The sequence below is a fragment of the Carassius gibelio genome, chromosome A5, assembly GCF_023724105.1.
Source record: "Carassius gibelio isolate Cgi1373 ecotype wild population from Czech Republic chromosome A5, carGib1.2-hapl.c, whole genome shotgun sequence".
Classification (NCBI taxonomy): Eukaryota; Metazoa; Chordata; class Actinopteri; order Cypriniformes; family Cyprinidae; genus Carassius; species Carassius gibelio.
The window spans coordinates 32,590,946-32,605,382 of NC_068375.1; the positions used below are offsets into that span (position 1 = coordinate 32,590,946).

Consider the following 14,437-nt stretch of genomic DNA (forward strand, 5'->3'; position numbering starts at 1 on the left):
GTTTAAAATGAGCAATATAACATGTGTTCATGTTTCGCGTGTAAAAAAACACATTATTTTCCACACAATTCACCTCTACTGCTGTTTTCACTGTCACAAAAATGGGCTGATGTCTTCCTTGTTCTACGTAACGGGTTCTGATTGGGCCAGCGGTTCCTGTGCTGTGATTCGACAGCAGCTGAGAGCAGGCTGCCCTCCTGGTAACACGATTGGACTAGAACGCACGTGCTGGAGATGTATTTATAGTCACAGGAGGAGCGTTTTTACTGACGAGATGCGCATGAAAACCGCATTCGTTTTTTTGCACAGCCCTAACATCTAGTTAACAAAGCTAAACGGCGTTTCCCTTTGTGTAATAAGTTACAGAAACTGTTAAACGCACCAACTTAAATAATAAAATACACTTACCGGTTGTGGTCCATAAACAACGCCTTCTCCAGACAAAGAGGGAACTGCTCCATCTTTCAAGAATAATCTTTGTGCAAATCCAGCATTAAACTGATTGAGATTGAGAAAGTTGTCCTCAGCAAGCTGTCCTCAGCAAAATGAGTTGCACATAGTTTTACATATGCATTATAATTTTCGGGAACCGAGTTAAACATAAATTGTAACCATTAAGTGAAGTGACATTCAGCCAAGTATGGTGACCCATACTCAGAATTTGTGCTCTGCATTTAACCCATCCGAAATGCACACACAGAGCAGTGAACACACACACACACACTGTGAGCACACACCCGGAGCAGTGGGCAGCCATTTATGCTGCGGCGCCCGGGGAGCAGTTGGGGGTTCCTAGGCCACGACTTCCCCCTGATCTCAAATCTCAAAGTACAGCGTTCCTGGGAAGCCCAAACAAAGATGATTGGACTCAGAGATGAAAAAAACAGCGTTTCAACAACATGGCGACAAACACAAACAGCTCTTTCTTCTTCTCCGTCGGAGCGCAACAAGGCCACGCCCCCCTGTTTGTGAATTCATGTGGGTGGTGGTTAGTCAAAAAAACTGTTTTAGTGACGTTATTACTGCAGGAACTAGAGGGATGTAGTCCAAACGGGTCGTTTTTTGTAGGCGAATTCTGTTAAATCAAATATCTCGCTTGGCATTGAACTTTGAGCTTTAGAATTTTACAGATATTATTTATACTCTAACAACAACATTACACACTAACTAAAGTTTAAAACATGGAATCACGAAGAAGGGGACCTTTAAGATCATCCACAGCATGGAGTTTGTACCATGCCTGAAATTAAAGATTTATATATATACCCACAATTAAGCTGGCATATTGTAATATTACTTCTAATGGGAGTTCCCTACAGAGAGCTTTGATTGGGACAGATGCACACACACACACACACACACACACACACACACACGCACACATGGTTTCATATGCACAATTAAAAAGTAGAAGAATCACATGCACAGCAAAACACACAGTGAAAGGGCCTCTGGGTCTATCTGAATAGCGTTCACCTGGTGGTTTTGAGATGAGAAATGGGAGTGTGGGTGTGAAGTTAATTTGATGGAAATTTATTTTCATTTACTGGAGGAAAATTTACTGGTTTTATGTGCACTTTCCCTATTTCATGCCCACAGAATTTAATACTTTTTTTTTTCACATGATTGGCAAAAAGGTTAATATGGTTCATTTTACTTTTTCAGCAAACATTAATTTAGCATTCGCGTTAGTTCGTAAATGAATAGACGTACAAGAAAAATACACTGTTGGGGGGAAACATTAGATTTCTGAAGCAGAATTAAAAGCAAGCCTCAGTCTATGGGTGTCTGTCTACGGGTAGCTGACTCTGATTCTCACTGCGGATTAATTTTCACAGTATTTTCACTAAAATATAAAAGTTTTGGGATCTGTAAGTTTTTCTTCAAGAAATTAATACTTTTTTCTCTTAGAAAGGATGCATTACTTTTACCAAAAAAGTGACTAAAGACTTCTGTAGAAAATTTTATTTCTAATAAAAGCTATTTAAATTATTAATTTTTTTTTATTAATCATACCATATCAACATAATAATCCTGAAAAAGTGTAGCAATATCACAACTCCCACAAAAATATTAAGCCGCACAACTGCTTTCAACATTGATAATAAAAAATCTTTCTTGAGCACCAATTTATCCCATTAGAATTCTAACATGTGTATAACATATATATATATATATATATATATATATATATATATATATATATATATATATATATATACATATACACACAAGCCCGATTCCAAAAAAGTTGGGACACTTTACGAATTGTGAGTAATATTTTTTATATATTTTTTATATCTATATTCACAATAGAATATAGATAACACATCAAATGTCAAATGTTGAAAATGAGACATTTTGAAATGTCATGCCAAATATTGTCTCATTTTGGATTTCATGAGAGCTACACGTTCCAAAAAAGTTGGGTCAGCAATAAGAGGCCGGAAAAGTTAAATGTACATATAAAGAACATAAAGACCAATTTGCAACTTGTTAGGTCAATTGGCAACATGATTGGGTATAAAAAGAGCTTCTCAGAGTGGCAGTGTCTCTCAGAAGTTAAGATGGGCAGTGGATCAACAATTCCCCCAATGCTGTGGCGAAAAATAGTGGAGGAATATCAGAAAGGAGTTTCTCAGAGAAAATTGCAAAAAGTTTGAAGTTATCATCATCTCCAGTGCATAATATCATTCAAAGATTCAGAGAATCTGGAACAATCTCTGTGCATAACTGTCATTGTCCGGAAAACCATAATGGATGCCCATGATCTTTGGGCCCTTAGACGGCACTGTATCACATACAGGAATGCTACTGTAATGGAAATCACAACATGGGCTCAGGAATACTTCCAGAAAACATTGTCAGTGAACACAATCCACCGTGCCATTCTCCATTGCCGGCTAAAACTCTTTAGGTCAAAAACGAAGCCATATGTAAACATGATCTGGAAGATTATACATTTTCTCAGTTTAAACATTTGATATGTCATCTATGTTGTGTTCTGAATAAAATATTGAAATTGGAAACTTCCACATAATTGCATTTTGTTTTTATTCACAATTGAACAATGTCCCAACTTTTTTGGAATCAGGTTTGTATATATAGCCTCTAGTTTGTTGTTTCATTTCAGTTTCAGTTGAAAAATAACACTAATTACTGAGTTAAATGCAAACTGTTGTATTAAGTTGCATTAACAACATTATTACATTAAAAACTGTTGTATTAAGTTGCATTAACACCATTATTATGTTAATACACTTCTCTTATAAATTACTTTAACAGTTGGAGCAGTTGCTTTGGAGGCTTTAAGCTTTGGAGCTCATGTGAGGTTTGAATGGTTGCATCCCATTCCATATCTCTCCAATAATTTCTGGTCTCTACTTAGTCTTTTAATAAAATGCTGTCTGTCTTTATGAAGACATTTTATTTGGATAGCTTGTAACCGCTCTCTCTAGGGCAACATCACTGTAATGGGCAATAGGTCTATGTGAGACACGTCTTTTTTTTTGGAAGCTTGGCTTTGATTGGTTGGATTAGCCTCTTTTCAGGAGAGAGTTGTGAATAAGTGTGACAGTGTGAGTTTTTCAGAGCACAGAAGATGGCCATGCATCATTTAGTAATGTAATGAATTCAGGATTTCTGTGTGTGCTTGCGTCAGCATGATAATGCTCTTAAGACAATGTAGATATCTCTAAATACTCTGTCTTGCCCATTGAGAGTGACAGTGATGGGCCAGCGACGAAAGTTTCTGTGTGTAAAATAGAGACTGTCATCGCTGGTTCGGTTTGTATCAGGGTTTAAGAGTCACAGTTTTCGGAACAGTTCAGTATGTACTATGTTTATGGAATAACTACACTTTCTAATAAAAAGAAGAAGTCTAATATTTTATTCAACTACAAGCAACAGCATAAAAATAAAGACAATAGAATAAAGATACAAACAATAAACTGATTTTCACTAGGTACAGAAATGTTATAAAGTAATCACATGTAAAACAGCATCACATATTGGACTGTATAATTTAAAGATTATTCTTTATTAAAGTTATAAAAGCTTTTTAATCAAGAACAGTGAGTGATTTCTTTGTTGTTGCTGTTCGATTAATATAAAGACTGTCACTTTAAGACAATGCACTGATACAGTAGGCCTGCCTTCAGCCGGCTATGTCTACTGTAGGATACTTATCAAAACGGACATTTTGACATAATTTTTGTGTGAATTTGTCCATTTAAACACAATACTTTAGAGAGATCTTATATTTGCCTGCGTTCTGAGGCGTGGGTTTGCGTGCTTCGGGTGAGCGCATGCACAATTCTTCTCACTGGCTCTTAAATGTGACAAAGCTTAAATGAGTTTAGTTTAAATACATATTAACGTGTGCTGTTCAGGTCTCATCTGTGCTCGCGGATGATGGTCACCTGGATGATGACGGAATAAATGACCGCTCATAATCATAAGGCATTCACAATTATCAAGAGTGAATGGTTTGTCCAGGGTTTCATTTTTATTTTATTTTTTCTCATCGCTATTGTTGTAATGTTTGGGAATCCAGAATGCGCGTCCATCAACAGAAACCTATATTAGGTTCGGGTTTTTTTCAGTGAACCGTGCCACCCCATATATATATATGTATATATATATATATATATATATATATATATATATATATATATATATATATATATATATATATATATATATATATATATATATATATATATATATATTCTCTCTCTTTCTCTCTCTCTATATATATCTTTGACATCCTCTTTCTCTCACTCCCTGAAGTATGAGTGATATGGACCTGGCATCTCAGACTGGCCCCAGTGGCATTTGGAACTGTCACAGCCAGCCAATAAGAATCCTTCAGAGTAGGAGGTTACCACGGGGACCATGAGGGTTGCCAAGGCACCTCTCAGTGCTTCTGTCACTCAAACAGTGGTCCAGACAGGGGTTTTAGTCTAGGGGACACTTTTACGCTGGGCTTCTCCTGTCATGCTCTTTCTGAGCTCGCCCCCGTGTTGGCTCTGGGCAGCAGATGGCCCCAGATATGGAGCTCTGTGCTTTAAATCCATTTGTATCAGAGTAAGAGTACTGATTGCCAATCTCAGATCAACACAATAGCTCTGTGCCAAAACCTAGTGACCAACTAGCTGCCTACTTCCTAAATTGCAGCCCTAACCATAAAGTGTCTGATTTGGTGTGCTCTGTAATAGAGCTACCTGTAGTTATCAATGAAGATTCAAGTTGATTCACAGTCTTTTAATTTGATTCTGAATCATTTGGATTTATTTATTTTAAAATACCATTTTGATTAAATATAAAATAAATTCTCTCTCTGCCACTGTTTTAAATAATACAATGTAGACTATTATTCAAACTGTTAACCCATCTTATTAAACTGTTCTTTGAAAGAACCAGCTCATATGTATAATTTGTTTAAGGAATTATGTCTTTCTTTGAATCACTAAAAAGAACTGACTCATAAGAGTCATTATATATATATATATATATATATATATATATATATATATATATATATAAAGTGCGATGCATCATTCACAAATCTGCAACGCATATATCTATTTAATTAAATCAGTCTTTGTGTTTTGATAATCGTACTAAGCCATGATACTGATTTTATTTTGATGCATTGTGCAGCACTTCTTTACTCAGTAAAGCACACAAACAGCACTCCACATGCTCTTTTAAGCATCAGAATACATAGCACATATATACTGTGTAAAATTATACATTTTAAATTGCACTGAACTTTTTATTACATTTTTTTAAATCAACACCTTTCAGAGTTGAATGAAATGAAATGCTTTGGAATAGATTTATTCACCAAGCTTATTGTAATGCATTATGGGATTAACTGCCTTTTCTTTTAAGTATACAATGCTCTATTTGAATTTTGTCTCAGAAGGCATCATAATAAGTAGGCTGCCCTTATTTGAAACATTAAGGCATATTCTTGTGATACCTAGAAATGCCACCTCTCAAGCTAGCCGACTAGGTTTTTTAACAGAGAAAATATAGGTTCAAATGTGGCCATGTCACCTGCTAGATGCTAAGCTTATTAACACCAACAGATGTTATGCAGAAAAAAAGTCTTGCTTAGAATGGGTGACATTCGTTTGTGTCTCACTCTTTGTACAGTCCTTCCTCAGTCTAAATGCAAAATGACACCAAGCTGAAACTCACTGTTCTCTATCACATCACACGCATACATTAACATGGCTGTTTGTTTTTTTTATGCAAAGGTTGCGTCGCCCTTTACACCACAATCTGCAAACTGATCTCCAACCGACATGTTACCAGAGAAACCCTGCTAATCCACCTGTGTAATCCACCATGTGTGTTTGTTCATGTGTGAGCGTTTAGTCTCGGGATCAGGGATTGATTTAGAAGGGTAAACTCCCTGATCTGAGTCCCCAGTTAATTAAATGCCAATTGGATTGGCCTGCAGACCTGAATGCTTCCTGTGCAGTGTCCACTCTTACACACATAAATACATGACCTTTCTCGTTGTTATGCTCGTCACCACCAAAGTGCTTTTCCACTGTGGCCTTGAGAACTAAAATATAAATTGGCAGCACCGCCATATTTATGTGCATGTTTGTTTTCTGGTAAATTATGCAGTTATGGTCAATTTTTGTTATTTAAGAATGAAGCTTTACTATGAAAGAACATTCCATGTGACTTCTGTATTAGAAACCATGTGATCACTGGCCTGAGATATATTACATTAACATATATTTATTTGCCAGACACCCCCTGGAGCATCTTGGTGTCTTGTTCAAGGACACAATCGTGGATGATTTAACAGTTTCTGGAGTTTGAACCTACAACCTTTTAGTTCATTTAGAATTACATAACTGTATACATATGCTAATGCTTTTTCAAACATGCTCAAAAACATAAAAAATATTTTTTAGTTGTTACACAATAGCTGAGTAGTTACGTAACAGTTGAGCAGCAGCTGTGTTTTGACTCTATGGAAGCAGGCTATTTTACCCAGATGTTCCTGTTCTCAAAAACAGGTTTAAAAGCAGAAAAATATGCTTCTTTTGAGTAGAGTTGTTTGTTTATGAAATGTTTGGAAATTACTCTGATTACAAGTTCTCAGAATTTAAAGAGATGATTCCAAATAAATCAAGTCTTGATTCTTAACAAAAATAGGAGGCAATTTAAGATGTTATTTTAAATGAAATTGCTTTATTTACTCACCCTAAGGCCATCCAAGATGTAGATAAGTCTGGTTCTTTGTCAGAACAGATTTAGCATTGCATCACATTTACCAATGGAACCTCTGCAGTGAATGGGTGCCATCAGAAATAAAGAGTTGATAAAAACATCACAATATTCCACAAGTAATCTACATGAATCCAGTACATCGATTAACAACTTGTGAAGCGAAAAGCAGCATATTTGTAAGAAACACATTTATCATTAAGACATTTTTTACGTCAAACTGTTGCTAAAATAAGAGTCCTCTTTCCATTGTATTGCTCTTCTTCATTACTTTCTTCATCTTGCCTGAATCTGGATAGAAAAATGTACAGATCAAGCACTGTTTACAAACTAAAACAATCCAAAACAGTTCTGAACAATTAAGTCGTTGGATTTTGATGTGAGAAGACAACAGGTGTGGACATTGTTTTCTGTTTTTATGGATTATGTACAATGGTATTTTTTTTCCAGAAGTGATGATTTAACGTAAAATGCCTTAATGATAGATTTGTTTCTTCCAAATGTCACTTCACAAGACATTAATTGATGGACTGGAGTTATGTGGATTACTTTTGGATTGTGATGCTTTTATAAGCTGTTTGGAGTCTCATTCTGATGGCACCTATTCACGGCAGGGAATCCATTGGTGAGCAAGTGATGAAATGCAACATTTCTTCAAATCTGTTCTGATGCAAAAACAAACTAATCTACATTTTGGCTGGCCTGAGGGTGAGTAAATATTTGGTATGTCTTCTTTTATGGTGAACACCATTTTTTCTATATTTATCCACACTGACTTTTGAAAACCTCAATGCGAACATACTTGCCCAAAAAAGTGCGGGGGACGAATTTCCTGCGTCATCTACACCCCCGTAATGAGATGATTTATGCTGAACACAATGCCTGAAAAAAAAAAAAACCTCCGGTGATTTGAGCGGTGAGTGTATGTTAACTTAAATACCTCTGATTTTTGAAGAAATCAGCAGATAGCCTATGTCTGTGGTTGGCTAAATTGCTCAATGCTGCAAAAACATGTTAAAGAAGAAATAAGAAATTAAAGCACAAACCATAACGCACCTGATCATTTGCCATATCTGCAATATAATGCCATTGATACAGCTTTAACTGAGGGTGCTTTTGATTGAGGGTGCTTAGCACTCTCTAGCACTAGTTGTGCGCCTTCACAGTTCACACTAGAGTTTACGGTATGTCAAATACAGGTGCTTTGCACATCCATTCAGATGAACTGAAAAACAGCACAGATTGCTTGACGGAGAGTGAAATTCTGAAGCGCTCAGTCCGAGTGTTCGGTGAGTGAAAATATATATGTGCTTAACTTATACTTACCCTCCAACTCACACACTGGCCAGTAAAATTTTAGAATTTATTAGCCATTGGCTAATATTAGACACAATTTAGTCGCACAGAGTGAAGATTTAGTCACATGTGCGAGTGATTTACTCGCAATGTAGAGGACTGCTGGAATAAATCAAAATACTCACATCTAGCTAATTAGTCTCTTCTGGGATGTATGGTAATTAGTTATCAAGATAAGCTCTTAGTCATTTCACACCGGACATTTGAAGTTGACTTTCGATCCCCAGTGTCTCGGGAAGCATAGAATAAATTCTTTGTTGGAGCAAAGAACTCATACACTGCAATGACTAATCCACATATGTTGTAATGAATAAGTAGTTGCTTTTATATATTTACTTCACAATAAGGGTAATTCACAATAATAATATGACATTGAACCATTATAAGTTTGTAACTGACATACAACTTTTTCCCACTCACATTTTAAAAGAAAATTGCAGTTTTTTGGATGTTTCTGAATGTACTACTTAGAAATATTTCTACATTTTTGTATGTGGTAATGTATTTAGATTTTGTATTGTGGGTTAGCCAGTTAAAGTGATGGACAATTCACTGTCTGCTGAAGTATGTCAGAGGAATAAAAACAGCAGTAGCACTACTGTGCAGCCTCTTTTAGTTAGTTGTGTACATGTGCCATTAAATTATTTTCCTTTCATAATGGTGTTTTTTAATGTTTGGAAGAAAGACACTTTATTGTTCTGTTCCTCTTTTAAGTCGTGGATACAGAGGTGTAATTAATTATGTGGAGAACAGAACACAGTGATATTTTTACTTCTAATGAATCTCTGTCTCTGGGCAGTAAAGGTCATGTTCTTTTACCACAGTAACCAATTTTCATCACCTGCTTTCTGTTCACAAATATGAGGTGGCTAGCTAGGCAACATGAATCTGATTCAGGAACTGAGGATGTCTGTGTGAGAAAAAGACGGATATGCTTGGTAATGTTCTTTGTTGTTCAGGTATAATATCAAGCAGCTTGTTCAGTTGTTTTGGTTACTTTTGCCCCTCTAATGGCAAAAGTACTAAAGTAAGTATTAATACCACACCATGTTTCCATTTTTAAGCTGTACATTTATTTGCAACTCTCTGTAGGTTGTTTCAGTACAGCTTATAAACTAAAGTCTGAGGAGAACAAACTCAGAAAAAAAGAGGACTGATCTTTTTAACAGTAATCATACAGAAATCATGAATCAAGTTTTTTTTTCTCTCTTGTTTGCATTTTGATTGGAAAATCCTCACAGTGCTCTGCAAAACCACTGACATCAGACTGAATAAATAGTGATGCCAGACCATGAGAATAGAGTGAGAGGGCCACCGAGGAAAGCTGGCAGTGTTGTTTAAGTTAGGAAATCTCACCTCTGATGTTTCCAAGGCCATTGAAAGGCAGATAGAGTGACTTGTGTGTGTGTGTTAATAAAGTCTGCAGTGTCTTGCCAAGGTGATGTCTAGATGAGTCAGCAGACAAGTTCAGAGGACAGAGATTTATCAATAAAAAAATGCACATATCCTTGTCCACATATTACTATATAATTGTATACGGTATACTTTATAAAGTACATAAATGTATAGCAGAACAGCAGTTTAATATGCATTAGCTAACTCATTTATTAGCCATTTTATTGCAGAGAGCTGTACTAACACTGTAAAACTCTTGAAAAAGGGTGATATACACCCCCATGTGGTTGCTTTTTTCAAATTGGATGTAGAATTAATCCTAAATATTAATGTGAGTCATCTGCTAGGGATTTTATACCTTGTAGTAGATGATTATTTATTAAACAGGTAATAAGAAAGCAATATGTTGTTATTAAGGGGCTGCATTTTCTAAATTAAAAACAAAAATATGTGTTTGAGCATGATTTGTATAAGGTTATGTTAAGTAAATAAGTTTATGGGTGTGTTGTTTAAAGTGTTCAAATCCTGTGTTCTTGATTTCCTTAGAGTCCAGCATGGGGAAGGCATTAATTTCATGGTGGTGAAGCCCAGTAATCTGGCAGCGTGGGAAATCAAGCAAGAAGTAGGCTCCTCCTCCCTGTCCATGTTCTGCCAGAGGAAGGCCAGCACCACCAATGAGAAGTAAGTAACATTATGATGTCAGTCACTGCTTAATCTAAAACGGGTCTCCAAACTCGGTTCTGGAGGGCTGTGTCCTGCAACGTTTAGCTTCAACCCCAATTAAACACACCTGAACCAGCTAATGAAGGAAACTTGCTTAATTGACCATATGCATGGAGCATTCTTTAGAACTTTTAGGCATAAAGATAAGCCAGCTCTTAAACTTCCGATGAAGCTCAGTTGTGATATAAAGGTAGAGACTCTTGAGACCCTCACAGAAACCTCTCCTGCCTCGTGTTTGTCAGAAACTGAGAAACACCGTAAATAATGATAGTGGGATTAACATATAGTTTAATGTTATTTACCATATAATTTTATTTGCCAAGCCTGGTAATCGCAGGAGAGCACCTAGACACGTAATTTACATTTAAATGCTGTTGACTAAACAACTCTTTAGGCTAAGGTTAGTTAAACGTTGGTTAAATCTCATAAATGTAAATAACCATCATAATATTATTATTTTATTATGTCCTCTTGAGGTTCATTTATAATGTTAATGTGATTTTATATTAAAAAACATCATCATTTAGAAGTAATAGACAATTTTATATCCTGTTTTTGAGCCTCTCGGCAGAATGGTCTGTTTTTTCTGGGCGGGGCGCATTCAAGACTCTCAAGAAACGCCCACTGCTGTGATTGGCTAACAGTATCACTTATTAAAATAACAGATAGATGCTGCTGTGATGTACTCAGAAAACAACATGGGTCATTTGAGTAAAAAAATTGTAAATACTATATATCAAATGGTCTGGAACAAATAATGCAATAGTGGTAAAAGCATGTTTACCCTCACTTCTGTGTTGTGACATTATGGTTGGATCTACTCTAGTCAGACTCAGTGCTGCATAATCGTTTACTTACTGTCTCTTTGAAAAGCCTGCATCATACTGTCTAGTTTAAAAATGAGTCCATAGCAAAGTAAAGCAAACAAACAAACAGCGTTTCATTGTCACGATCTGGAGCTATTTGCTAACTTCACCCTGTGTTTACACTGGACGCGAGCGGTGTAATGCGACTATAGGCAACAGAATTATTCAGCGATATCAGCGATTCTGTCTACACTGGATGTGGTGCAGTGTGACACAACAAATCCCTGACACTAAACTGATGTCCCGCTCTATTTCTGACATACAAAAGTGTATCAGTGGCGGTGCTAAAGAGCCAGTGATGTAGAAGCAGGTGTTGATCTCCTGCGGAGGCAGTGCTTTGTCACACTATTACGTCATGGCAAGTGGCACATTAAAAAACAAGTCATTTTCTGAGCTTGGTTTCGACTTGGTTTGCAACTTACAGAATGTCTTTCTAGTACATTGACCTGTTATATGTCAAAAGATCAAGAGGAATTTGAATTCTCAGTCCACGACCCCTTTAAAGATTCACATTTCATTCATAAAGATTACATGAAAAAAATTACCAAAAATGTCTCCTGGCGGAAAAACAAAGACTTTTAGGATGAAATTGACATTAAATTAATATTATAATCAGTAGATTGCAGCAGAGGGTTATTTATTTACAGTTGCCATTTCAACTCCCTAGTTTTTTTTTTTCATGTCTTGCTTTTGGATTTATTGTGAAATTACTATTATAACACATTTTAGTACTTTTATTTTACTGAAGTATAACGTGTGTAAGTATAACAAGTCACAAAATCTCTTATCTTTAAAAAAATAAACAAAGTAGTAGAAGAACTTTAGCCCAAATTAGCCCAGACACCAACAGCTTAGAAGGGTTAATTATAAAAGAATACTTAACAAGCTATCTAAAAATAAATGAGTTCTTTATTAATCTTTAAAAATTTAATAATACATTAAATATTTTGAAACAGAGAAATGTGACCTGGACATACTTGAGACTCACTTTTTTTATGCTCAGCCACAGAATATAATGTGCATCACTATGACACTATTGAGAGGTCTCTTTTTTTTTTTTTGGTTACTTTTTTTGGGTTTGTACAGTGTAGTTGGAGTGTTGAAGAGCATTGTAGGAGAATGATTAGCTCCAAGACTTCTCAAGCTGGGCTCCTATTTCAGTTTCTGCCACTCACTGGCTCTTTTTCTTCCTTTAAGGAGAGAAAGCTCTTCAGTGTAACAAATTCCACCTGAGTGCATTTTAATCACCGCACACACTCTTTGATTGATTAGGCTGAGCGAGTCCTCCTACGTGGATTTCCAGCACATTCGCTGTGTCTCCGACATCTCTCCTTTCTCAGCCATTCAGCGAATCCTCTGCATAACATCGACAGCCTCCTCAGCCCCGCTGTTCTCCTTCTGTGAAAATTAGCTCCTCGCAGTCCCTCTCGTCTTCCCACTTCTCGCCGTTAGCACCGCTCTAGGTTAGCTCCCCAGGCAGTGTGAGGAGATGGGTTAGGAGAGAGGAACGCTGGAATGGGAATTCTAATAGACGTTTCTGCGATTTATGGGAGTCTGTCCTGATATCCAAAGCGTGTAGAAATCTCCCAATGGCATGCGGAGTGAGAAATTTACAACCCGAGTGTCACCCTAAAGCTGTCATCGTCGCCAGTAATTGCTCAGCTCTTGTACTCATGTGGTTTTTATACGGTGGGGAAAATTGGTTCTTGCACTTAAATGCTTCTCTGATTCAGTTGTTGCGGTGAGTCACACGCTGACAGGAGAGATGGAGGTAGAGAAGAGGAATAATAAGAAAAAAAAAAGTAATTGTTTATTAGTTTATTCTTATCACAGGTTCGGCTGTTGCACAAACACCTAGTGAGAAGCAAAGAGTAAATATGTGTTTTTGCCATTGAGTAAACAGAGGGGCAAAACTCCTTCCCTTCAGTTCCACTGTTCATAGGCACATTCCATAAATACAGTACAGTACAGCGATTTTCTTTTAAAGCATAAAAAAGTGGAAAGTGACATGACACACAGCCAGGTATGGTGACCCATAATCAGAATTCATGCTCTGCATTTTAAACCAACCAAAGTGCACACACAGCAGTGGGCAGCCTTTTATGATGCAGTTCCCGGGGAGCAGTTGGGGGTTCAGTGCCTTGCTCAAGGGCACCTCAGTCATGGTATTGAAGGCCGAGAAAGCACTGTACATTCACTCCCCCCACCTACAATTCCTACTGGCCAGAGACTCGATCTCACAACCTTTGGATAACAAGTCCGAATCTCTAACCATTAGGCCACAATTGTTCAAATTAATGCTATGACCGAGTTCAAATCGTGACCGCTAAAGGGGCATTAATTATAATGGCAACATAAATTGTTCCCATCTTCAGATTCATTAAAGGTGCAGAGAGAATAATAATGATAAAATACAATTGTGCTTATTTGTCTTTATGGGTGTTTGTGTGGTTTGTAAAAATATACAGTAAGTTAACTCCTAGACAAACATAACTAAAGCCTAGTATCCATAGCTCACAGGGTTTACACTAGCAAAGCAAGATGAAGCTCTGAACCTAGTATAGCATGCCAGGCTATCTTATCATAGCTGCTTGAGTACTTGTAGTTTTTACATGAGCATGCCTCTCTATGAAATGCAGGTGTTGTAAATGAGGAAGAAGGTGATTATGTGCTTGCACATAATATGCATGTATATGTATATTATTGGTTGTTTTTGGCTCATTTTAATGTACCTTTTTGTGCTCTTGATACTTTGCTCTTAAATATTTGGAATTTTAAACAAAAATGGTGGTTTTTATGTTATTTTTGGAGCCCAAAGTCAAAAGTCTAATGCTAAA

At 36.6% G+C, this 14,437-nt stretch overlaps 1 protein-coding gene across 1 annotated transcript in view; it reads left to right on the plus strand.

Annotated features, from left to right (window-relative positions):
* The window catches only part of si:dkey-215k6.1 (transmembrane protein 132C), a 203,358-nt gene that overhangs the window by 90,760 nt on the left and 98,161 nt on the right, over positions 1-14,437 (plus strand). The window contains exon 3 of the mRNA XM_052596263.1: positions 10,558-10,692. Coding sequence (XP_052452223.1) covers positions 10,558-10,692 — 135 coding nt within the window. The remainder of the gene's footprint in view (positions 1-10,557; positions 10,693-14,437) is intronic.